General features: G+C 51.2%; 1 protein-coding gene across 1 annotated transcript; it reads left to right on the top strand.

Moving 5' to 3' along the window:
• Positions 1 to 91: 91 nt before the first annotated feature.
• MYZAP (myocardial zonula adherens protein) lies at positions 92 to 24,789 on the top strand. Its single transcript, XM_088148678.1, has 18 exons — positions 92 to 824; positions 1,512 to 1,601; positions 5,675 to 5,833; positions 6,882 to 6,974; positions 8,273 to 8,386; positions 9,454 to 9,606; positions 10,305 to 10,430; positions 11,202 to 11,330; positions 13,338 to 13,423; positions 13,971 to 14,076; positions 18,637 to 18,720; positions 20,207 to 20,307; positions 20,955 to 21,141; positions 21,815 to 22,100; positions 22,490 to 22,961; positions 23,033 to 23,239; positions 23,308 to 23,455; positions 24,193 to 24,789. The coding sequence occupies exons 1-18, from the start codon at positions 756 to 758 to the stop codon at positions 24,331 to 24,333; spliced, it is 2,751 nt and encodes a 916-aa protein (XP_088004804.1). The 5' UTR covers positions 92 to 755; the 3' UTR covers positions 24,334 to 24,789.
• Positions 24,790 to 26,098: the final 1,309 nt, after the last annotated feature.

Below are 26,098 nucleotides of genomic sequence, written 5' to 3' on the forward strand. Positions count from 1 at the left end.
GGGAGCCGGCTTGCCCGAGGAGAGGCTGACCTCGCGCTGGGAGCCCGCGGCATCATGGCGACAAAGCGGCATCTGAAGCATCTAGAACCGCACCACTTCACGCGCTGCCCGGAGAGCAAAACCCGTTCTCGGGCTGGGCGCACCGGATCCTCTCCAGCAAGCGGCGGAGCGGATTCCGAAACACACACAGCGCTGGGCTCGAGCTGCCGGCCGCTTTTCACTCGGACCCGCAGTCGGGGCCCCGCGGCCGCCCGGCAGCGCCGCTGCTCTCGCCCAGGCGCGCGGGGGCGAGCAGGCGGGGCAGCGGGACGCGGTCCGGGGCTGCCGCCAACGGACGGGCCGCCGCGGGGTGCCGGGCGACCTCGCACCCGGCTCGAGCAGCACCGCGGGCGGCCGGGCCCGCGGCTGGCTTCACGGCCCGGCGCTGCGGGGAACGGGGCTGCCGCCGCCGCCGGAGGACGGGCCCGGGGCCGCGGCAACCCACCGCCCGGCCAGGCTGGAGAGCCCGCGGGGAGGCTGCGGGGCTCCTGGGCGCGCCGCCCGACTTGGGCCGCCCTCCCGGAGCGGCCCGCGGGCTGACAGGGGCCGCCGCCCCGCCCCGCGCGCGCTCCTTCGGCTAGGCTTTCGCGCGGGGTAGGCGGGGCGGGGCGGGCGCCTTCCCGAGCCCAGCCCCGCCGGGCGGGCGGAGAGGCTCAGTGGCCCCGGACGCCCGGGCGCGAGCCGCCGGCCCGGAAGAGGAGAAGGCGGCGGGCGAGATGCTGCGCTACAGCTCGGGGCTGACGGTGACCGGCACCGCGCCGAGGCCGCCCCAGGGCCGCCGGAAGGTGAGCGGGCCCGGCGGGGCCGCGTCCGGCGAGCGGGCGGGCTCGGGGGCGGCGGCGAGGAAGTGGCGCTCGCCCCGCCGCGGGCCCTGCGGGTCTCCGAGCGGCCCTTTGGGCGGGGAGGGCGGCGGGGCCAACGGGACCCCCCCGGCGGCGGCGGCCCTCCTGCGCGCCGAGGGAGTCTCGTCCGGCCCGGCCCGGGCCCCTGCTCGCGCCCGTGCGTCGGGGGGCGCGCGGGGCCCCCGGGCCGGGGTCGGCCTCGCGAAGCCTAGCCGAAGGAGCGCGCGCGGCTCGGGAGGCCTCGCCCGGCGTCGCGCTCGCTGCCCCGGCCGGGGCTGTTTGGACGGCCACCCTCGCCCCGCGCGGCGTCGCCCGTCTCGGCAGAGCGCCGGCCCCGGCGGGGAGACGCGGCTCACGGCGGACGCAGCGGGCAGGGGCTCCGAGGCGCCTCGGCGCGCCGTGACGTCGCCGGGGAACCCCGCGGCCCGCCCTGCCGTCTTCCCTCCGTCTCGCGCTCCTGTTACTCGCGCGGCCCGCTCGCCTGAGGGGGGAAGAAGACGCCGGCGCGGAGGGGCCCTCGGGGGCGCTTGGCCCTTCCCGGCGGGAGCCGCCCTCGGCCGGGCCGCTCGCGAGCTAAGGGGGCGGGAGAGCGGCGGGGGCCGTGAGCCGAGTCTCCGTGTCTGTCCGCAGGCGAACATCTGTCGGCTGCGCCTGACTCTCCCCCCTGAAGAAGGCCGCCCGCCTCGGGGCGGGGCAGAGGAGGCTGGAAGGACCCAGAAGGTGAGCCGGGGGGCGGAGGGCCTCGTTCGCTTGGCCGGGCCCCGATGCTCCCGCTCCGGGGACATCCCGGAAAATCCGCTGCGCCGGCCGCAGACCCTGCCGCGGCAACCCGGTCGGCGCCTTTGTGCGATATAACCGGTGGAGATTCCCTCCGTCCTTCTGGGGGAAACAGCCAGACTCGCACGCTGTGGTGTTTTTGCTTTTCCGAAGTTGAGCCGGCCGGTTTGGCCTCGAAGGAAGAGCCCTCGCTGGATCTTAATCCTGAAAATCTTCCTGACCCAGACTGGGGCCTTGAGATGGCTTCAGGGTCAAATATCCCCTTCCCGAGGGCCGCTGCGGGCGGCCCAGCCGCGGGGAAGAGGCCTTCGGAGGCTAGAGGCCGCTTGGCCAGCCCCAGAATCCCTTCTGCGGCTGCCCCCTCTCCCCACAGCTGCCATTCACCCCAGTGTTCGGTCTGGATCTGGTTGAGCTGCGTTTGGAAACCCAGCTTACAAACCCGGCTTTGAGGCTGCAGCGCTGGACCTACTGTAAGAACCGAAGCCCCTGGTTCCGGTCTTGCCCGAGCCCTGATTCCGCTAGCGGCTTTTGCCACCTCAGCGTCAGCTTCTGGGCAGGCAGCGGGGGGGATTATAGTCTTTTATGCTGTAGGCTCATGGTAAATATTACTAGACGTGGGTGAATTGCCTTGAATTCAGACTATGCTGTATAAGCATCAGTGTTATCGTTTACGCTATTCATGACTTCTTCCAACCAACATAACATTACGGCAACCTCCTTTTGATTGGGCCTTATTCAGCCATCCCTCTTGCGTGATTTAACTGCTGTTTGTACTGTGGGGAGAAAGTGCCCATAAGGCACTTATGTGTTTTTCTCTTCAGAATAAATAATACCCGAGACTTAAGTTGGAGAAAGAGCACGAGGGAAAGGGATGTGTGTGTGTGTGTGTGCGCAGAAACCCTGTAGGGACACGGGCACCCCACCCGTCTAGAGAAGAGTTTTCAATGCACCCATCGCATGTGCCGGGCCACAGTGACAGCCTTCCCTTCTTCCCCACCCTGGAATGTCCAGCAGCGTCATGCGGATTTCACAACAGCTTTATTGTTACCACACCCATGACTTGGAGGTCACGTGAAAATCCCCGTCTGCCCTTTGAGAGACAACGTCAGGGTGGCGCTCCAGTGACAACCGCTAAACTCCCCGGCAAAGCAACCTCTCTTAGTTAGTAAAGTCTTGAGCAGATTTTACTTCAGCACCCCTGCTCTCTTGCGGCCACACCAGAGAGCCGGGGATGGAGAGGCAACTCTGCATCCCCGTCCAGAGGAGTCACCCCGTCCATAAAAACGGGGGGCACTCTTGGGTTCATGTAGCAGCCGGGCCAACCGAGGACCAACAACCGCCCCTCCTCTGTGGCCACTGGAAGCAACAGATATTGTGCAGCGAAAGGGGCCAAAGGTGGTTGGAAATCTGGTTAGATCACCCTGGAAGCAGTGAGCCTGCTCTACTTACCTCAATTTGCTGATCTGTCTTCCCATAGGAAAAAGGTGTGTGGCCGGATTGTACTGAAAAGGGAAGGCTTGATGCAAGGGTGCCAGGAGCAGGGTGGCTGGTCCACCTGGGTGCTCCATCTCCTGGACCTTTTCCTGCCAGTCTGCCCAGAGGTCTCGGCATGGACTTGGAATTCCCCATTGGTCTGTGCGTGTAGAAGGGCATCGCTCCACCTTCTGCAGCCTGTTGCTCTGGAGAGCGACTCCTATCTTGTCTGTGAATACTGCTTTTTTAAAAAATCGTAACTGGAAAGAGCAAAGCACATTTCCCTTATCCTTAAAATGTAGCATTTGGGGTAGGAAGTTGGGTTAACTGAACTATCAAATTTAGATTTTATAAAAAATCTGTGACAAAGTTTTGTACCATTTTGTACCATTAACCTGCTATCTCCCTGTAGTTAAAGGGATTCAGAGATTGCTGTATTAACTCAAAACCTACATCAAAACTACATACCGGTTTTGTTGTAGTTTTATCCACTCAGGCATGGATTTTGCAGCCTCACAAACAGACTGACTTGCCCCCTGAAGGGAGCCACAGAGTGCCCCCAAACCAACATCACCTCACCAGCCCCAAACCTACATGCCATTTTGTTTTACCAACCCTGGATTTTGGAATCTCCTAATTAAAGGGTTCCAACAATTCAAATTGGGCATCTGAAAAAACCTCTGAAACTGGTTGCCACATTCACCCCCTTTAGTAGGCGCTGTGAAAAACCAAACCTTTCTATCTGGGTGGTTACAAAAGCAAGGCTTCCTTTCTGGCTAGATCTGATTTTATATTGCATATTTGTATCAAGGATCTGCTTGTGATGTGGCCTGGATGGTGGGTGTTTTGTAAGCAGAGGCTTTGAAAATAGATCTTGTCTCTGGCTCCAGCATCTTTGACAGGGTGAGCACAGGCAAGGGACTCTGTTGTGGCTCCTCCTCCTCCTCTGAAAGTCCCAACACATGCCGAGAAAATTAAGAATACCCAAATAATCTGTAATTCCTCTGAGCGATTATTACCTTTTGAAAAGCAGGAAGCCTAACATATTAATAATCAATTGCTGAGATGATTTTCCCAACAGATCTTACAGAAAGTGGTTTCTTTAACTGGCTCATACGTTATTCAATTTAGGGAAACCGTTATGTACCCAACCCCTTTGTATGGAGTAGAGGGATTTGCAGGGGAATCCTGTGGATATCCGCTCAGAAATACATTCTGTTAAGTTCAGGAAGGGCTTCTTAGGTAATGGTGTGTTGGGTTGTGGATAATTAGAGTCTCCAGGATTTAATTAGATTGACAGGTCTTGTTTCTGTGTAAAGTTTAGTTTTGTGCAAATATACTTCAGTGCTGAACTGTGATAGGGTATCTTGAGTGGGAAGAATGTGATATTTTGAACAGTGCCAGAATTTCCTGTTCTGCGCATATTTTTCAGAAGAGTACATACTTTAGAAACTCTTATTCCCAGTTCCAGTCTCTCCACTCCTTGGTGCTGGAGAGGAAGTCTTAGCTATGAATAACCACATAGTCCAGTGATTGATATGAAACCAAATACCCCCAAAACTATTTTATCCAGGAAATGAAAAACTATTTTTGCTGCTGGCACCACACCCAGCATGTGGAAACGCCTTCTTCCACCACCTTTGTCTAAACAAAACAATGTATTTCGCATGATAAGCCTGAATTCCATTATGCAATGATATGACACTGCCTACCTATTGCAACAGGAGCAGCTGACATTGATTTGACATTTTAGACAATGACTTAAAATTGGATGTAAAATGCTCTCTGGGCATTAATGGTAACTCCTGCGGGAGCTTCTGGAAAGGCAGATGAGACGTTCTGTCAGTATTTTAAATGCATGTCATCCCCCCCCCCCGCTTTTGCATTAATAATATCTAATAAAGGAAAGCCGATTTTTCCTTCTTGAGGAAGATAATTTAGTCTAAAAAGATGGCAATTGAATTAGCACTCTAGAACTGTTTTTTGCTTCTTCTGCACAATGCCTGGTCTGCATATTCATAGCTTGGCTCAAGATCAACACCGGTGGTCTCTGTGACCCCCTTGGACATCCTGAAAGTGCTCAGAGAGGAACATAGGAAGATCCGACTGAAGGCCTGTCTAGGTCAGCAGTTTCCTTTTCCCCAGAGGGCAAGAAGCTCAGGGAGGTGGGCAGGGCAATTGCCCTCTTCTCCTGCTGTCCCAGCAACGACCTTTGGAGACCTTCTGCCCCGCTCCTGGAGACAGGACCATTGTGTCCATGACTGCTCTCAGTTCAGTCTGGTGGAGGAACTTACACAGTGTGATGAACTGTTGGTGCTGTACCACGTATTGATGTTCAGAGCAGTTTTAAGAAAGAACTATATTGCAGTAATATTACTTACTTTTTAAAAACTATACCAAGCTTAATCCTTTTACTAGTCTTTCAAAGCTATCTTGGAGATCCTTATGAAATTGGAGGTAGGTTAGAAAAAAAAAACGGTCATACAATAAAGTGCTACATTTCCTTTTCTTTGCATTTATAACTTTTGAATATACTCCTACAGCAACTCTATCAAGTGCCCAGCGGATTGTCTGCTGGGGACTTAAAACATGGCGTTGTGTATGGTGTGGTGCACCGGTCAGATGACAATCATAACAAGGAAATGGTGGTTTATGGATGGTCAGCTCACCAACTGAAAGAAGAAATGAGATATATAAGAGATGTGAGTTAAGTTTCTATATATGGTTCTTGCAGGAATGAAAAGATTTTGATCCGCTGCTCCCCCTTCCTTTTCTTTCCCCCCCGCGAAGCAAATGTTTCTTTCCTTCTCCACCCTGCACTCGGATGACTTTCCTTTCAGCTGCAGAATGAGGTCAGTTCGTGTCCGAATAAAGAAAACGGCCCACTGCTTCATTGCTCCGTGCGATTAGTTCTGGTTTTGGTCTGAACAAAAGTGTGAAATGAAGTCAACTTCTTGTCTGGAATATAACTGGGGTATCTTTAAATTTTGCAAAGTATACCCATGCATTTGGATGCATGGTGCATTTGTCACTGATCACATGGCCCCAGCAGACATGGCTACGTCACTTGTGAGTCTGTTGGATAGTCACTATGTACAGATGGACGCAGGAAGGCACCTTATGCCAAGCTGGACCGTGGTCCGCTTGCCCAGGACTGCCCATCTGGACTGAAGGCAAATCTCCATGTCGCAGCAGAGCTACATTCTGCCCCATCTACTGGAGGGTCTTCTGGGGCTGGAACCAGGGCAGGGCCCTCTCTAAGCAAACGGGTCCTCTGTCCACACTTGGAGAGGCCCACGAGATCCTTCCAGTCTCCCCACCAGGCTGAAGAGCAGAACAGACGGTAAAAGCATTGGGCAGGGGCAAGGCAGGTGAGCTCCATGCCAGGCTGGGAGGAGGGAGTACCTCCTACTCAGGTGTAGGCCTCCCTCCTCTCTAAAGCAGTGGGGCATGTTAAGAACGGAGATTTCATCTGGTTCTGTTGCTAAGAAAAAAAGCTCAGTGAACAGGGAGAGTGAGGAGCCCCTGGGGTGGGACTGCCTTCAGTTTGTCCCTTAACTCCGGAACCACATTTTTAAGTTGGGGTGCATTCGTTATACCTGCATCAGATTCCTGGTACAAGAAAGGCACAGCCAGGATTTTGGTTTGGTTTCCTGCTACTTTTCTAAACATTTGACTATTTAGACTCTGAAAACTGCCATTTATCCAGCACTGGGAACAATATGATGTACTGTAACCTTTCTGTTCCAGGTGAGACTAACATTGGAAAAAGTAAGAATGAAAATGTATGGAGAATATGATGAAATGAAACGTAAAATCCAAGAGCTTACGAGTGAGCTGGCGGTAAGTGTCTCTGGGCTTGGAAGGTGGTTGAAGCAGGGAACCACTTCACCTTCTGAGCTGCCGAGAATGTGGAGATGGAATGAATGTGTCATGCGCTGTCCATGTTTGGGTCTGACGCTTAAGAGTCCAGCTTCTTTCTTACCCTCTTGGTTGAGGTGCTTCCTCAGCCCAGTGGAGATGGCCTTTCTCACGTCCCTCTTTCTCACAGTCTAGGCTCCATCTCCTCCTGTGCTGGCCAAGATCTGCAAACGCCTTGGTGCCAAACATTTTATGGAGCAATTTATTAATATGGATTTATGAAAAATAACCTCAGGAACTTCTGTGTTTGATCTAAATATGGATCTCCTTTGTTGCTGCCTAGGTCAGACCATCTTAACTGGCATTCTTTACACTACAATGGCTTTTTGCATTTGCAGATCATCATTACATATGCTGGCCAGTCTGCTGAAACCTTCCTTGGCAATTCTGGTGCTGCATGATCTGCCTTGCAGATTTCTGCTTTTCAAGCCACACTTCCTTCCTTCAAAATGCAAAGTAGCCACCTCTGTTCCAGATGCGCTCTTGGCTCATACAAGGTGTGCAAGTGTATATTTGAGTGCAAGAGCCAGTGTAATCTCATATATTTTCCCCTAAACCTTTTTCCCTAAGACCACCTGGGCTAGGATTTGTACTTGAAACTTTTCTTCAGTGTCTCTTTAAAGGGAATATTTTATTTGGCTGTAGCCTGAAAAGGTCTGTGTTTATTCACTTGCTTAGCCCTTGTAATCTTTCCAACTATCACTTTTCCAAAGGGAAATTATGGAACTTGAAAATGCTGAGTTTTTTAGGGCCTTTACAAAATGCTTTGTTGCATTGTTCTATTGTATTCAAAGGCCTTGCCTGAAACTGTTCCCTAGGAAAGACTGTGTGGGGTTTGGATCAGATCTTCCTTGCGCCATGGAGCTGCTGCTCGTCCCTGCCCAATTTTGGGCTGCTGCCATGGGTGGTCTCAAGCCAGCAGTAGCTCCTTGGGTAGCTGGTGAGCCTGGCTGTGGATTCAGCATCATGCCCATGGTCCTTAGAGGAGGAGGAAGGAGGAGTGGGCCTCTTGGCCAAGCAGAGGGTCCAGCCTGACTTCCCCTCCCAACGCTGTGTGCTCCGGCAAGTGGTCCCGACCTTGTTTTTTTTCCCCTGGATTGCAGGACAGCCAGTAAAAGTCATTGGATGAGCCCGCTAATTTCAAAGCAAGTCTGGCTCTTGCCGATGTGCAGCTGCTGCTTCCTGAAACTGAGGAGTAAAACCTGGCCTTATTTCTGCAGGTGTCGCAGGCTGAGCAGGCATCCCTGGAAGATCACATCCAGGTGCACGCCACAGCCCTGGATAGTTTTCGTGAGATGAGCAGCTCACTGACCTCGGCCTCCGTTCAGCTGCAGGTACATTGCTGCGGACAGAGGGGCTGCTCCCCCAGCTGGAGAAAATGGCTGTGAGGGGCCGTTTGGAGTACAGGGCCTGTTCTGCGACCCCCGGGGCGGAGGGAACGATTTAAATCTGAAATTCAGCATGCTGAAAGTTGGTTTCCTTTACTATTTACTTATTTATATTTCAAGTTTAGTCACTGCCCATCTCACTCAGTGAGCGAGTCTGGGCAGTTACAGTAAAAAAAATAAATACTGGTTAAAATACTGATTAAAAAGCAATAAACCAATGTTCAATTAATAAGTAACATCTTCCAAGGTAACTGATGGTATGTGATGGTTGTTGACCTGCGGGAGCGTCTTCAAGGTGCCAGCCGCCCCCAGAGTTGGTTTCCCCTCCTCACACCCCATGCCAATTGGCAGAGCCTGTAAATCTTACAAAAGAATATTGTGGTGAAAATTCCTAGGCTTTTATTTACAGTAGTAATCCAAAGAAGTGGCGTTGATTTATTAACTTAATCAGCTCACAGATTTTTTTTTAACATTTGGAAATTTGCTAGGTTAATGTGCTGTATTTAAACATGAAACATATTTATAGTAGGACATAACTGATCATATTTCTGGGAGTGTTTTTTTTATTATGGCAGTATACAAATGCATTAAATAAATAATATGCAGTGTTGATGTTTGTTCAGTTTGCGTGCCTCCCAACGACTTTTGATGTACTTCGTTAGTTTCTTGCCTTTGGTCGTAGAGCCGGCTTTTCACCTCTGCTGCTCCAGGGTCTTGTACAATGTTTCTGGGTTTATTCACCACCCCAGTCTATTCCACTGGAGTTGGGCACCCAGTAAACTTAAATAAATGAATAATTCCTGGATGGATTTAAGCCAGAAGATGACTTGTTTACCCTTCTCCTATTCGTCCTGCAATATAACATGCATTTTGCCCATTTTCATCCCGAAGGAACCCAGAAGAGTTAGTTCTTTGTAGTTCCTATCCAAAAGTGCATTTGAAAAAAAGGATTCATCCCAATATTTTTCAGGCAGTTGTGAATTAATTTTGCATTTCATCGCACACGTTTTCAGAAAACCTTGGTTGATGTTACTTTGGAGAATACGGTTATACGTGACCAGATACAGAATCTAAAGCAAACTCATGAACAATCTATGGAAAAACTGAAGGAGAAGCAGAAGCAACTCGAAGCTGCCAGAATGGAAAATGAACTGCTGAGACTCAAGGTGAGCCGCAGGAACATCTGTCCCGGACTGTGGAGCTTCCCAGAATTAGGAACGTGTTAACCTTCCAAAAGCATGGCCTGGCTGGAAACTTTTAAAACTGTTTGGTTCAGAAGCAAAGAGGGATTATCAGGCAAGACTTAATCTCCAAGTTTGCCCACATTCCTGTGATTTGGGATTACGGACATCTGCATTCAGCTTGTCCTAGTCGACCAGGGCTATTAATTTCCTGTGGGAGATGCGACTGAGCGACACTGTTAGTTGTTCCCAGGGAAGACGGTTGACTTGCAACTAGCAGGTTTTGCTTGAAGGCAGAGTCCACCACATTTCTTTCTCCCCCCTTTCTTCCCTGAACACTGTTGCACTCCATGCAGGCAAGATGAACAGAAGCCACATCCTCAATAAAAGGCCACGTGCCGCTATTACTATAGAATTAATAGAAGTAAAGGTTTTGAAATTCACTCGGTGCGTAAGCAAGGGGCAGAAGCCTTGCAGAAATCGCCTGGACCTATGCAAGGGCAGGGGTGCTGATTAGCCAATCCCTTTCATTCGCACCCACTTGGCTTTTGTCCCTTGAGCAAAACAGAACTCTTAATGGCAAACTTTATTTTTCTGCGGGCAGCATCTTTCTATTTCTTTCCATTTCTCTCTTGCGTTTGTTTCATTAAAAAAGTCCCCCTTCCCTTTATTTTTTTTAATAGGTGGAATGTTCACAAGAAGCAAATGCCGAAGTAATGCGAGAGATGACCAGGAAATTATACAGTCAGTATGAAGAAAAGCTCCAAGAAGAAGAACAGAAACATAAACTTGAGAAAGAAACTCTCCTTGTACGTGGGATGCAGTGAAATTGCCTTTGGAAGGGCTACGGTTAATGCACATCAGAGTGGAACAGTAATTTTCTGGGGTGGTTTGCAGTCTGTTGACAGGAGTTTTCAACTTCCCAAAGATTAACAGTAGAAATTCAGCTTGCTAAATTGCCAGCTTGAATGGGGCTCTTTTAGTGTGACAGTACCTGGTTTGTTGGTGTGAGTAAAGAACATCTTTGCTTTTTATACTTTTAGCGATTTTCGCATGTACAGGGGAGTGACATATACAAAACAATTTTTACTTAATGCAGAACCTCACTCTCTGGAAATACTATTTTCCAGAAGTTTTAGAAACAATAAAAATAACGGGTGAGGAATAAGGATCCATAAGCAAACTAAGGAGTATGCTAATTCTGCAGCTCTGCACGTTATCTGGAAGTCAGTCTCATTAAACTCAGCTGAAATAGTTTTCAGATAAGCCTTTGGGGAACTGGGCTGTAAGAGGTGGTGTCTTTTCTATAATTCTGTACTAGTTCACTTCCTTCCCTTGAAATTTAGTAGCTGTAAGATCATTGGGAACAAATTACGTTTTTAGGCCTTTCCAGGAGGAACATAGAGACAGGCTTGTAGAGTGAGCAGGAATGATCCTAGCTGGTGTTGTTTCCTGTTGCTGCAAGCAACTGTTAGGTTTTGGGGAAAAGGTGAGAAATGTTGTGCTCGAAGCAGGGTGGCGGTCTGGCCTTGCAATGTCCAGTTGGGGGAATGTGACCTGATGTGTTTTTTTCTTGGAAGTCTGAAACAAATCGGTTACTTATGGCCATTGAAGAAGCAAATAAAAAGATGAGACTTACAGAGACAAGTTTGCAGGAAAAAGACCAACGAATTGGAGAGCTGGATAGGCTCATTCAGCGCATGGAAGATGTAAGAATGTCACTTAAGTCTTTCTCTAAATATAAGGGTAGATGTGTTGGTGGGTGGGTGTGCATTCTTTCATTCCACATTCTTTGCACTTTGCAAAATGAAGATTAAAATCTGCCTAATTCTTGCAATACAGAATATTCCACATATGTAACATAATGGCCAGGGACAGTCATTTTTATCCTTTTCCTCCAGTCCATATATTCACATATTTATTCTAAAGATGCATTGACTATTCTTTAATCAAATGGCCTTGGGGGTGGTCTGCAGACAAAGGACCCTGTTTGCATCTGGAAGGCAGACTTTTTTTCCGGCAGAGAGAAGGAAGCACGCGCCCCACACCGGCTCCAGGCTGGTCTTCCTTCCTTTCTGTGGGTGCCCCGGAAGAGAAGGGGTTCAGCCTCCAAGTAGCTGCTGAATCCCCCGACCGGGGCAGGAATGGAAGGGAGTCTTTTGTGCAATAATAGAACAACGTAGGTTTGCAAGAGGTCTTGCCAATTCAGCTATGCCGTAGAGCAGGATGACTTAAAAAAAAACAGAATGATGTAGCAGCAGGCCTGTTATTCTTAGGAGTGCAGAGTTTGCCTATAAAAACGAGTCTTGCTGCCCATGTAATTCAGGCAACAGGAAGCCAGGGCAGTTGAACTGGTTGTAGTAGATTTTCTCGGCTTCCTTGCATCTCCTGCTCTGCCCAGCCCTTTCTCGGCCCGGATGTTGTGCTAGGTGAACGTCTGGAGATTTTTGGATGACGAGGAGCCTCTTTTTCTGTCTCCTGAATAAGATTTTACTTGAATTGAATGTATGCTAGGAAATCTGTGAAACTACCCTTTCAATGTGAAATCTGTTTAGAAGGTAAAAAAAGTGCACCTTTTCTTAGGCATCCTCCTCTTTTTGGTATTAAGTTGACGCCTTCCGACTGCTTCGCGGACCTTTTCAATGTCACTCATTTATTTGATATACGGAGTTGCAGCTATGAAAGGCGAGATCCGCTGGAATGGAATTGTACTGCTGAGGTTGTGTCCTGTAGGAGTGGTTTCTTTGTGGGAAGACTTGTGTGCAGTTCCAAGGAGATGGAGATCGGGGAGGTGGGAGTCCATCAAGCCATGGTTTGAATGGCTGTTAGAAGGTGGTCCTCACAATTTGCCTGTGCAGATTCTTGCTCTTCAAAGGAGTAGAAGATTCACAAGTGGTTTTAGGGCCATGGGGAAATTCTCCCATTCGCTTGGGAATCTATAACTTGGTAGCAGGTTGATGAAGGTTTCAATGCTTCACAGGCCACAATAAAATCTCTGCTCTTTGATTTTCTGCTCTTTGCACTTCTCTGAAAACAGCAGCAAGATCTGGCATGGAATGGCCCAGAAGGTGGGAGGAGTAACCTTATCTCCCCCCCACACACACTTTCCTAATGGTATTCAGCTTTCCTAGCCCTCTTGTTCCACCAGGAAAAGTGAATGAGGTTTGAGGAGGGGTTGGGAGTTAAACTTGAGAAAATGATCCAGAAGAGCGTTCAACAATGCCATCTCCAAGGAACAGTGGTACCTGCTTTTGCAGAACATGGGGGCCTCCAACATTTCGTCTAGCTTTGCTTTGGTGTAGGAACAAGGGACCACCCTAATTCTTGGCTTTCAGAGAAGCGTTTACCATAGACTAGTTGCATTCTTTGTTCATCGTCTGAAGGGACACATGACCATCTATCCCACCCTCCTAGGGCACAGCCATCTCAGAGAAGCAAATGCAAAAACATTGGAGCCAGAATATCCTAATTCAGAGCTTTCAAATGAGTGGAATGGCTGGAAATTGGCTAGGGGCGAAAGAAATTTGGAGGTCTCTCGTCAGGTCCTTGAGACAATTTCCTACATTGGGTGGCTGAGTGGAAGTGCCTTTAGACCTGGAACTAGAAAACTTGGGTCTTGGGCCCAAAACCTTTGTAAAATGTTTGAGAAGCACATCTTGTAGCTGAATTAACATATTTAAAAGCATGTTCATTTCTCTGTTTGTTTATCCCCTCAGGAACGCCATCAGTTGCAAAAACAATTAATAGAGTATGAAATGCAGCTACATGGAGCAGATGTTTACAATCAGTCCAGCCAACCGAGGTAAGATCACCCATCCTTCTAAGATTCACTCTTCCTGTAGCAGATTGCAAACTTTGTCTTAAAGGTCTCTTGGGGAGGTTACCCAATTGGGACATAGCAACGTCTGAGTGTTCTGCTCCCATCCTGGAAGGTCGGTTAGTGCAGGGGTCCAGGATGGTGGTGATGTCCATTGCAAGTTGGAGCTCCAGTCCAGGAAAGCATGAAGCAGAAAGTACAGGATAATTAAGAAAAGTTTGCAGAGATGTAGAATTAAAAAAAAAAAAATCCCAGGCCAGAACTCCCGAAAGACATTCAGCCCTTAAAGAACCAGTTGGAACATGTTTTTTCTGTGTCATGTAACTTATTTACTGAAGGGGCTCCAAGAGAGGTTGTTGCTGTTTGGGCTTAGTTACCTTTCAGACCTCCCCACCTGTCTGATCCACCTGTCAAAACAGCTGAGGAAACTTCTGTCCTGTGAGGCAAAAATAAACTGAGATTGCAGGGAAGATACAAGTACTGAAGACTATAATTGGGTTTTTTTGGGGGGTGGGCACATTTCCTTGGCCAGGTCCCTCAAGCTGGAGGAAATTACAGACAGTCTCCGAGAACGAATCCGGCACCTGGACGATATGGTTCTGTGTCAGCAGAAAAAAGTCAAGCACATGGTTGAGGAGGTGAGTTGTGTACAGCGCTGCAAATCTGTAATACGTCCATAAGAAGAACCAAACAAGTAACAAACCCCGCAAAGCTGGCTGGTTATGATTCACTTACAGTTCCAAGAGTGGAATTCATCCAGACTAAAACTGCTTCTCCTGCTCTGTTGTGATGCTCTTACACCTCATATAACTTTCTAGAAAAAAGTTCTAGAAGCAGCTGTCTTGAATGTGCACATCCAGGTCAGGGTTCAGTATATATTCTGACATGTAGGCTACATTCAAAGTTTTCTCAAAAAAGTTCAGGAAAGATCTGCAGTGGGAGAAGCAGCGCTGACGTGCAACGCTTTGACTGTCTTAGGGCTCTGCCAGAGTAGAAAGGGGCTGTTAAATCCAACCATTCTATGTAATTCCCAGCAGTACGTAAACAAAATTGTTCTCTTGATATTTGTTAGATATTGTGTTTTTCCAGGTTTACCATCAAGTGCCCAGAAGTTCCAGTCTATTCCATCAGAATAGACTGAACTAAAATAAAATGTCCACATATAGGTTAGTTTGATATATTTTGTGAATCTTTGTGACATGAAATTAGCTCTTAGTAAGACTCAAAGAGCAAAAACCAAGTCAGTGTTCACTAATTATAGGGAATAACATTCAGCTCCTTGCTCAGTTAGCTGACTTTTCCCCCTCAGGCTGGTTAAGAGATGGGATGACAGGATGAGCCTGGAAGGAAGGCGTAAAAAGAAGTTCCTTAGTTAAGACACAGTTTGCAGAGTCCATTTTTGGAGTGACCTTCCCCTAACCAGCTGAATCGCACTGTCTCTAGGTTATGGCCCATGAGCTGTTCTCCACATTTAGTCTCAGATTCATTGGATGATGATAAATGGGGATCACTCAGCACAAAAAGAGGCTGCATCCGTTACACACGATGGAGAAGAGTAACTTTGGTGCCCCAAGGCCAAGAAACGTTCTTTGAACTGGATTGTGATACTGTAGTTAACCTGGAAAAGTCCAGGGTGGTATGATAGCAATGCTGATTGAATAGTCCACTTAGAAACTGAGCTCCAAAGGAAGGAATACTGAAATATCTTGGCCATAAAAATTGTAAGCCATACGATACTGCATATCTTTTCGTCAGTTGACAGTGGTTCTTGAACACTTAAATGAAAAGAAGAAACATGTCTCAGCATTCAACCTTTGGATGGACCTGAGAAGTGGGTAGTAGTCATCTACTTCTTATGGATACCAAAAAATAAAATGCAACTGGGAATGAGCACACAGAGATGACGCTTTGAGCAATTGTGATATTTTTTCTCAGAGTCATACCCACTGCGAAGTCTGAACCAAGGCTTAAAGCAAGGTTGAGTACATAGGGAAAAGCCACAACTTGCTGTAAAACAGACTTCAAATATATTATCTAAAAACAACTCGTTGCAATGACGGTAACTGACATTTTCAGAAGGCGTAAGAGGAAGTTAAGCTGTGGGGTCCTCTCAGTGGAGTCCTGGTGCAATGAGAATGTCCTGAGAATCTCTTGTGGGATTCCATTCTGCTTGGATCAGGCAGCGAATCTGCACAGACGAAAATCCACAATAAGCTCCAGTTGTAAAACAATTCCTTTTGTGCTGGTGAATTGTATTAATACACACGCAGGAGCTCTAAACTGTGCCCTGTTCCTCCTCGAAGTCCTCCTCCTCCATTCTGCGTTGCTCTTACTCAGCATTCTTCTTTCTGTTTTGGTCCTCCGGATGGATGAACCTGGAGGACATCTTCAGTTAACATGAAATTGGTAGTAACAAAAGCTGGAGGGGGGGTTTCTTTGCCTGAGACTCTGGAGAGTTGCCACTATTATAGGAGCCTGTATTGAGCTAGAAGGCCCAGTGGCCTGAGATCCAGGCACGGGACCCTGATGTCCTTTGCAGTGAAGGCCAAAATTGCTCGTTCTGATTCCTGCATGGCCTATTTTAATGCTCTAAAGTTCATGGGGAGGCCAGGTGGATGGAGCAAATTCCAGGGAGAACATCCTGGGGAACAGGACTTTCTGGCTACGGAGGAAGATAAGGATATCCAAGGAAAATGCTTGAGTCGATGGAAGTGAATCATAAGGAAGTGAAAAGTGCCATGAAAACAGATACACGATCACCAAAAATGACCATGAGGATAGAGAAAATTGCTGATTGTGCTTCTGTGCCGGATGTGCTGGGAGGAACTGCTTTTTCCTGTCAGTTTCCCCACTTTCCAAACCAGTCCCTTGGCTCAGTTTTTGCACTGCTGGTGGAAGATTCCAGTGGAGCAAAACCGGGATGTAGAACTGAATCATTTAAGGGCCAGTGACTTGATCAGTGCACTTTTATGTTATGCAGCGGGTGATACCTTGTGCAATATTATTTAAGTAGTACAATTTTGTTTGACAAGAATGTGTGCTTTAATAAGTATTTCATAATTATTTTGAAAGAAGAGCCTGCTTGATTCTGGACTTCGCTGTTTCACTTCAAATTAGTCGTTGTTCCTCCCACTGAAGGGGAACTGGAACATCCGACAAGCCCTAACAACTTGATGGCTTGCCTCTGGAACCGCATCTTGCAGACATTAGTCTGTGATGGCCAGAAGGGACAGTCCCCCCAGGAGGGCGCCTTTCAGACAGGGTTCCAGAGATTTAGTCTTCAAATAAAGATGGTTTTGTGCACCCAGCTTTTGAAACTTCCCTTCCCGCTGGCTGTTCCCGGGTTGGTGTATCTGCTGCTCCTTGGGAGTTTTCGTAACTCTGTATTTCAGTGAACTATTTTCTTAAAAATGTGCTGTTGCTTGGCTTGTTCGTGAAGTTTTAATAAATTGTTGCCATTTGCAATTATGTCACTTTGCAAAAATTCCTTGCTGAGCAGGGTAACACATTTATTAAAGAAAAACAACAAATAGTGATTTTGCTGAGTGGAGAACGATCAAGGAAAGGTTGGTGGCTGTTCCATGCTGCTATTACTCTAATTGAGATAAAATAATTACCAACTGCTCATTATTTTTAAGGGTTTGGATTTGTGCTGGTGTGCTTCATCCTAGCCGCGAGAGCTGGTGCCCCGTTGGGCGTCTGCCTTGGAATCCTTGCTACAAAAGCATTTCCTTTCGGGCTGGCGGAGCCAGAATAGCCGCAGAAGGAATCTCTCTCTCGCACACACATGCGCGCGCGCGCGTTCAGCATCTGTTCCTCCTTCATTTTCCACCAGAATGCCGGCGTTCTCCCGGCTCCCCTCAGGGCTTGCTGTGCTTCCTGGTTCTGATGGGAGGGAAGGTGTTTAATTCACGGCTGGAGAGAGCCTTCCGTCCGCCAAGGTGTTCTGTTGCGACAGCTCCAATAGAAAGCAGAACCCAGTTGATTTCGGCGTGGTTTGCTCAAGAGAAGATCCTGCCCTGCGTGGCTTGCTTAGTCTGCGTTTCCTTAAAAGGCCGGTGTGCCAGCCCAATTACTCATAAAGACACTATCTGGATGTTCTGCTTTTCCAAGGACGAGCCTGTTTGTCTGGACACCGGCTATCCTCTCACCTCCCTCATCCCGGGGTCCAGTAAATCAGTCTCAGCAGCGTACGTGTGCATGAGTTAGAAGAGATACAAGTTGCAACTTATTGGCACTGACATTTGCACTTTCTTCTAAAGAAATTGGGTGCAGGATATGTTAGAGGGTGGGGAGGAGTTTCCTCGTGCAAGAGCCAGGAGTGATAGCTCAAGCATGAATGTGTCCAAAGACACTATTCAGCGCAAGGAGATGCACCCCAGTCCTGCTGGTTGAATCTGACAAGGTGTTAGGCCACATTTCCTAAATGTGTCTCCTCCTTTTTTCACCATGGAAGTCATGGTAGCTGGGGGGGGGGGGTCGGTGACCTGTTCCACACGGTCCCTTAGTTCGGCAGGACAGCGGTGACAGGAACTTTGAACTCATGTCCTGAGCTCAAACCCTCCACTTTTGAAATCTGCAAGATCGGCATAATAGGCTCCAGGGGAGCATCATCCCAGTGCCCAAGACAGGGGTCAAGGTTTTGCTTGGTCCCCCCGCCTCTCCCCGCCCCAAGCAGGAGGTGCTCCCAGGCATCAGTGGCCTCTCCCACTGAGCACTGCAGCCTTTTCTCCCGTGCAAACCCTTCGTTGCTGGGGAGAAATGTCCAGGATCCAGCGGGATAATTTCCCTGGCCTCTAGCAGCTGCCTCCTCCTGTTACTACTGATTCTGAATTATCAAAAGGGCTAGCTGCAGAATTTATCTCATGATTGTTTTTAATTTTATATTTTGATCTTATTGGCCACTTTTGTTGGAAAGATGGAAGAAAAAGATTTTAAATGAAAAAGGAAACCGTTGGATTCATTCTCGGAATCCTAAAACCAATTCTGTTTCTTGATGCTAAGTATTTACATGTGCCCCAATTGCAATTTGAAAATTACCCAATTACATTCTACAAAAACTGTTTTAAAATCAGTCATTTCATCTTCTAATGATAATAGAATGAACCACGGATAGGCAGCAATCATGACTTCTACATAGTGGATCAATTGAATGGCTGTATTTTCTGGAGTTACCACTTTTTGTTCTTTTTCCATAGATAGAGCTACAAAAGAGAAAGATGAAACAAAAGGAAATCTTTATATTACAACTTTTAGAGAAAATATCTTTTCTCGAGGGAGAGGTAAGCTTTTGATTAACTATCGGAACAGTATTGTTGCTGGTTACACTTGATCATCAGCTTTTCCTGTGTAAAAATGTCTCAGCCTAGATCTGCTTCAACTGGCTTTGAACTACTTTTGTTGTGGTCTTAATTCCGGTGCCTGACTTTGATTTTTCTGAGTTGTATTAGATTGCAAGCCTCCTTGGGCAGGGGCCATCCTCCTACGTGCCTGTACAATTCAGAAGGTTTTGAAGGCCCTCACCAGATATTTGCGTTCAGCCATAAATCTCTGAAAATGCCTCTCAGCTCATTCATTGGTGTTTAGAGTTTGGAACTGGAGGCCAGGAGAACATGGGAAGACTCTGAAGGCAATATCACTTGTATTTCTGCTCTCCCCTTTCCAGAGCATGACAGATTACAATAATTACAACATGCAAAGGATTGAGAGGAAAGTAGCACTTGTAGCCAGCGATATCCAAGCAGCATTTTACCACATCTGTAATGAGATCATACTTAGCTGTTAGGCCCGGTTCTGATCATCCCATGGCAAAAAGATACTCTGCAGCAGGGTTTCCCAATCATGGCAACTTTAAGATGCATGGACTTCAACTCCCAGAACCCATGTGGGCTGGGGAATTCTGGGAGTTTGAGAAACCCTGATCTAGAGCTTGAAAAGGGGCGACAGGGATGAGGGGTTGAAGCAGCTTCCCCACAAGGGAGCTCCAGCCAGTGAGGCTCTGGAGCTTGGTATGAGGGAAGTGGGAGGGTGGAGGCTGATCCAGACTCAGGTCCCTTTGATGTCCTTACAGTCTTGTGGCCTTCCCTCTCCTGAAAACAGGAGAGAAGACTGGGCAGAGGGGGAGTGTCAGCAAAGACCTCTGTTCAAGTTACAGTCCTGGATCTTCCGGGACCCAGAGTGCTGAAACGGCATCTGTACATTGCAACCAAGACCCAAAAGCTTTGTTAGTGGGACAGTGGCTCACCTCTGCAAGGACAGAGTTTCCAGGCTGTGTGGGTTTGAGCGCCAACCCCCAACCCAGGCCAAGACTTCCTCCTCTTCAAGGCTGCTGAGACCTGGCCTGGGCTGAGCCCTTCCCTAGATCACAGTTTAAAAAGAACTCACCCAAGGCCTCTTTAAGGCTGGCTAAGAGACAATGTGGCATCGCAGAGTGCCAGACCTAGACTGGGGAGAGCTGAGTTCCGGTTCTTGCTCAGTCACAAATCTCCCCAAGCCATGCTGGGCCCCTTGCTGTTCCCCCCTTCCAATCTAACCTATCTGACAGGGTCGCTGTGAGGATAAAACAGGGGAGCTCTTTTCTAGGTGCGTATCCTTGCACCTTGGAAGAAAATATGGGAAATAAAGCTTCAAAGAAATTAAAAGCATGAAGCTTCCTTTCGGGAAGACCGCCCCATTCCTCTCTTGTGCAGCAAGGCTTGGGTTTTGGGCAGGGGGATAATGAGGAAGGTGGAGAGACCAGCGGGCTGTGCTGTGCTGTGTGTCTTTCAGAACAAAGAACTGCAGGACCGTTTGGACTACTTGAGGGAGACCAGGTCCAGGCCTGAGGTGGACACCAGAGACGTTGGGGTCGGATGTGACCTCCCCCCAAGGTAGCAGCCTCAAGCCATTCAGGGGGCTCCTTAGCAGACCGCCTCTCAGAGGGAGTCAGGGGGGCTCCTGCAGGGGACACATCTGGGTGCCAGAGGGTCTGCCCTTGCAGCCCTTCCTGGGTGAGGCTGGGCTCCCTGGAAATCAGAGAAGAGGCACTTACTAGAACAAGCTGGCTGCATGCAGTAGGCTGAGGCCCTAGCAACAGGCACAGCCCTGCTTTTCCGGCCTGCTTTTCCGGCCGTGCCAATTTGCAGTTTCAGCCTAGAGGCGAGTCCAGGTGGAAACGTCCCCCAGCTTCTGAGCACAAGGAGGGTGGTTTATGGGCTGTTTCCAGGGCCTCTAAAGCTGCCACAGCATCCGTGTGTAGCCCGTTTGGAAATTTCATTTTGAACTCTACACTGTGTTGCCCTGGGGACTTCTCTTTCACTGTCACGGCAAGTCAAAGTCAGTTCTGCAGCCCAGAGGGAGGGGTGGACAAAGGCACCTCAGCCCGGGCTGGCAACTGCCTGCAAGCTTTCCACAGGTTCTTGTCAAGCCCACCTGAGCTCAGATGTCTGTTGCTCTAGAATCTGCACTCCCAATGTCTGTGTGAATTGTACTGGCTGGAGCCTGGAGGGTGGTGACGGGTCGGCTTCTGTCCCAACAGCCCCGAGAACGGAAGCAGAGCGCCTCCCGAAGTGTTGAAGCCAGCCAGAACCTACAGCCCGTTCATGCGGGTCCTGGAGTATTCGTCAAAGCACAGCCTTTTGAGCCCAGCGCCCCCCGCGAGGGAGGTGGCGCCCGGCCCCTGCCTAGCTCAGTTGGCAGATGGGGCAAGCAGAGAGGGCTGCTCCTGAGCCCCTCAAGCACTTGGGGCATCGGGTCCCCTGGGAGGGGAGCAAATGCCCCGTTGCTTCTTCAAGGGAAAGCAGCGCTTCACTTGGAAGGTGCCACGCCAGAGGCTTCCATCCGGGAATCCTGGCCGCGAAAGGAAACGAACCCACTGAACTTCATCCAGGACAGCAGAGCTTTGTGCTCCCCTTGGCAAAGTAGCTGTTGCAGAGTTCCTCCGCTTCTGGTGGCAGCGTTGCAGCCCAAAATATACTGCCTTGTGCCAGGGACATGTGCTCATGGCTCTGTCATGCTGGCCTGGACCTGTGATGCTCCTCGGGCACAGTGCAGGAAGAGAGGGAGGGCGCAGCTGCCAAGCAAGAACGCCCATGTCCTCCTCCGTGTGTATGTGGGGGTGGGGGGGTAAAAGTTTGGCCGGCCCAGCTTTCTGAGCTAAGCGCACGTGGTGCCCCAAGTCGGAAATCTCAGAGCGGCTGTGCCTGTTCGGGCAGAGGAACCTTCCACATCTGCCTTTCTGCCGGATCCAGGAAACACCCCATTGGGTCTTACATGCAAATATGTGCAAGATCTTACATTTCTGTTGTAAATCCAATCCAGATTTTTAAACAACGAACGGCATTGTTTATATATGTAGATTTCCTAAGCATTTCTTCCCTAAGATACTGTATTTTAAAGGAGCGTCCTGTGCACAGACATGTGAACAAAGAGTCGTCGTTCTTGGCGGATTGCGCTGGGACGGCCTCTGGCCCAGAGCAGGCCCGGGGGGAGCCCGCGACCTGCTTTCCGGCGTCTCCCAGCTTCGGGGTGGCGGCCCTGGGGTCTCTGGCTCCGGGGGCGCCCCTCGCATCAAGACTGGGAATGGCCGCAGCGGCTAACGGTCTCCGGGAACAGGCGGCCGAGCGGGCCGTCGGTGCCCCGCCTGGCTGCGGGCACGGTCGGCGGAGCAGCCTCCTCCGAGACGGTAGCGCGGCTTCCCCCGCGCCGGGGCTGCCCCGCGGGAGGCCGAGGGTCTCCGCTTGAGCCGGACCGCGACTCGGGGGGCCCGGAGGCCCCGCCGCTGCGGGCGAGCGCGAGCCCGGCTCGGGAGGGCCGAAAGGGGCCTCGGCCGCTCGGCGTCAGAGTTCGCCCGGGGGGTTCTCCGGGCTCACCTCGAGCCGCCGGTCGGTTCCGGCGCGACCCGCCCTTGTCCTGCCCGGCCGGGCCGACGGGCGCAGGCCCCAGACGGGGGGCGCCGCGGCCCGCCCCGCCTCTGCGCCCGTCGGGGGTGCCCGATGCCCAGCTCTGCTCCAAGGGGCGGAGCGTCCTGGGGGTGCCTGCCGGCAGCCGGGCCCTAGAAGGGGAAATAAGCAGCCCCTGGCGTCAAGCCGCGGCAGTTCGGGGCGGAGACCTTCCGAGGCCCGCCGCGGGGGCGAAAAACGGGCCCGCGCCGCCCGATGGGCACGGGGCACCCAGACCTGCCGCGCGCCTGCCCGGGGCGGCTCACGATCAGCGGGCGCGGAGGGATCGCGCGCGACTCCCGGAACAGCCCTCGACGGCCAGCGCATGCTCACATCCGGCCCGCGGCTTCGGGAGAGTCCCAGGGGCGCTCATGCGCGGCGCTCTTGCCACCGCCAGAGGCGCCGCCGCGTCCAGCTCTTTTGGCCCGCCCGGCCGCCGTAGCCAACTTCCGGCAAGATGGCGGCGCCCTGCGTGGGGCGGAAGAGCGCAGCCGCCGCACCTTCGTTGCCAGCATGGCGGAGCCCGAGCAGAGCCCCCTGAGCGGGCGAAGCCTGCCGGAGCTGCGGGAGCTGCTGCGGCGGCAGGAGAGGCTGCTGGGCGACTGGTGAGGGACGGAGGAGTGGGGGGGAGCGGCCCGGTCGCGCGCGGACTCAGCGTCTCCCTCGTGCCTTGCAGGGCGTTGGTCTCCCGGCTGCCCGATGGCGGGGAGCGCGTGCGCGAATGCGCGGCCAGGCTGCGGGCGGCGGTGGCGGCGCGCGAGGAGCGGCGGCGGCGGAGCGGCCCCGGCCCCGGCCCGACGGAGCCTCCCCCCGCGGCGCTGGGCGGCCTCTCCCTGGGGGCGCCGGGAGGGGCCGCGGCGCGAGGCCGGCGCGGGCCCGGCGCGTGAGTATCGGGGGCGGGGGTCTCGCGCGGGCCCTTCTCGGCTCCCGCTGAGCGGCTCCCTTCCGCAGGCGGCCCGGCGGAGCCCCCCCGGCGGAGGAGCGGCGCCCCGAGGACGCGACGGCCGCGCGGCTGCCCCCCCTGCGCCACGCGCCCGCGCGGCTGCTGCCCCTGGCCGAGTCGGTCGCCCTCCAGCTCCGGCAAGAGGAGGCCCGGCAGGTGGGACGCGGCGGGGCGGGCGGGCGGGCGGCGCAGGCGGTCCCCCGCCGCGCCAGGGCCTTCGCCACGGGGGTCCTGCCTGCAGCCGCGGCCGCTCGGCTCTGTGCGGCGCCTCCGTGGCCCGGGGGGAGGCGCGGCCAAGCCGGGCGGCGGGCGCTTGGCTGGGCTCTTGCGCCGGCGGAGCGTTCGGGGGGCGGCGAATGTCGAATCCGCTCCGAGCGCCGCTCCGTTTTCCCCCGAAGCGCTTCGGATTGCGGCGTTTAAACTTCTTTGTCTGAACGGCCTCACTTTAAGAATGACTCTATAAAGCTTTCAGCGTTTAGGGGAATTCCTGGCTCAATTTACTCCGCGATGTGTCGGTTTACATGTTCCTGAACAAAAATACACGTGTCACAGTCATGGGTTGGGGAGCCCCCCCCCCGCCTACTTCTTCTGTGCAAATAAGCCTCTCTTGCCTTTGTGGCCTCCTCGTCGTCTCTCGTTCTGATGTTCTTTTGATACCCAGATGCTTTGCAATACTCTGCGCTATCCGGTTAAACTGCTTGTCCGCTGTGCAGCCTAGTTTCTCTTCCCTCCCGCGTTGTGCAGTGTTTTCCTTGAAGGGAACCCATTGAGGAATCTAGCGACCTGCATATCTTAAATGCGCTTGCTCTGAAGTAACCTAATTTAGCTTTTGGTCTGACACCTAGTCAAACACAAGCCTATTTAATGCACGGTTTTCCTTCTTCTTGTTGTAGGAGATGCAGGCTAAGGTCGCAGCCCAAAAGCTAGCTGAAAGGCTCGGTATTAAGATGGTTCCCTATGAGCCAGAAGGGAAGATGATGACCAGCTACAGAGAAGTAAGGGATGAAGAAGGTGACAGCTCAGCTGAGGACTGATTCCAAAGAGAATTGGCCGTAGAGGTGAGACGGGCCTCGCTGAAGACATTCTGCTTGCTCAAAACCAGTCGGGAATGTGCGTAGCCGGGTGGGCAGCATCAGCTTTGCCTAAAGATGCGAGATGCTGGAGAAGCCTGACCATGGCTTGTGTCTGGCGCAGCCCTGGAGCCCGACGGTCACTCATCACGGTCTTCCGCATATTCTCAGGAGCGTTGGGAAACAGGAGCAGTCTGTGGCAGAATGGCTTGTGGGGCCAACGTCCCGTGCCCTGGGATTAAAGAATAGCAGGGCAGGAGCAGCAGAAATCCTCCAGCTGCCTTGGAGTCTCTTCTGGTGAAAGTTGCTCCAAAACAAATGCAGTGATTCATTGAAAAGTCACTGCAATTTTTTTTTTATTAGAGTTGCTTCTACATTCTTTTTAATTTACATTAAAATTTGGAACCTCTGTGCGCTATATGGATCTTCTTGTTATTTGCAGAAGAAAGATCATCCTGCATCAGGATGGCTGTCTTTACTGTTGGGTGCAGGAACTCTGTGTCTCTGTCCCCTCCCCCCCCCCCCCCCCCAAATGTCTAAACTCGGAAGCAAAAGCTGGCACTAAAGGGCCACCCTTGAAGCACTAAGAGCTGCCTGCGGTAGCCCTGACCTCTAGCCGTGCCTCCGTTACAGGTGCTGAAATCCAGTGCGCCTGATGGGGAAGGCTGGCTTGAAAGATTCTTGGGGAGAGGCAGACCTGAAAGCCCGTGGCTGGTCCAGTAGCATTCGCATTCGAGATGGAATTCTGTTGCTTTCGTAACATTTAGTGGAGCTGCTCTTGGGAAGGGGGCCTGCTTGGGTGGGCATTTTGCTCGCTCTGCTTTCCCTGGAGAAGGGGCTTAGTTTCAGATCCAACTCAAACGGGCTACTTTTGCCCTGCCAGCATTTTAGTGAGTCACTGGAGCACTTAAGGATGTCTTGTTTGATCATGGAGGGGAACTTGGATGACCCTGATAAAATCTTAAGTGCAACTTAGTTCAGTCCGCATGAATGTCTTCCAGACGAGAGTCAAGCCTTGGTGGGGTTTCAAGAAGGGGGTAGTGTTGGCTCCCCTGTCCCCTTCCTTCGTTTGCTTAAACGGGGCTGCAGAGTGACGGTTGGCGTTTAAAATAACTGATTAGTTATGAACCTGAACAGTGGAAGGGTTACAGTTCAGCTGAATAAATTACCCTAAAACCAAAGTGGAAGCCTTGCGAGCACGGAAACAGCTGCATGGGAACCGCGGGCACCTTTCCGCTGAGTTCTCATCCCACCTGAAAGTTGGGTTCACACAACCTGCTAGAGTGAAAACTGGAATAGGCTAGCCTGGGCTTAAGTGGCTAAAAGTCACTTGTGGCTAAAAGTCACGTGTGCATTCAGGAAAGCAGGTCTTTCAGTGAACCCAGGATTAGCACATTATGCAAAAACCGCCTAAGAGAACTGCGAGGAGGTGGAAGAGGCATCAGTGTTTTAGTCATTGCTCAGAAAACGCTTTTCTAGATTCTTGTTTCTGTCTTCCAACAATTAATTCTCCCTCCTTCCTTTACTCTCCCCTTTCTGGTTACTTTTCGTTCCTCCTCCCTGTCTGCTGCCTCACTGACTGGTTTGGCTGTGCTGGTGCTGCTTACTGGAATGGGGAGGCGGTGGGGTGGGAGGGGGAACGAGCCTTTTCCACGCCAGTCCTCTTGGCTGGTTCCTGAACATATCCATCCTTCTCTTTGCAGGTGAGCAGGTATAACTCACAATGATT

The sequence above is a fragment of the Python bivittatus genome, unplaced genomic scaffold (genome assembly GCF_059951505.1).
Source record: "Python bivittatus isolate LINGU-HERP-01145 unplaced genomic scaffold, Pbiv_v1 ctg000530_np1212, whole genome shotgun sequence".
Classification (NCBI taxonomy): Eukaryota; Metazoa; Chordata; class Lepidosauria; order Squamata; family Pythonidae; genus Python; species Python bivittatus.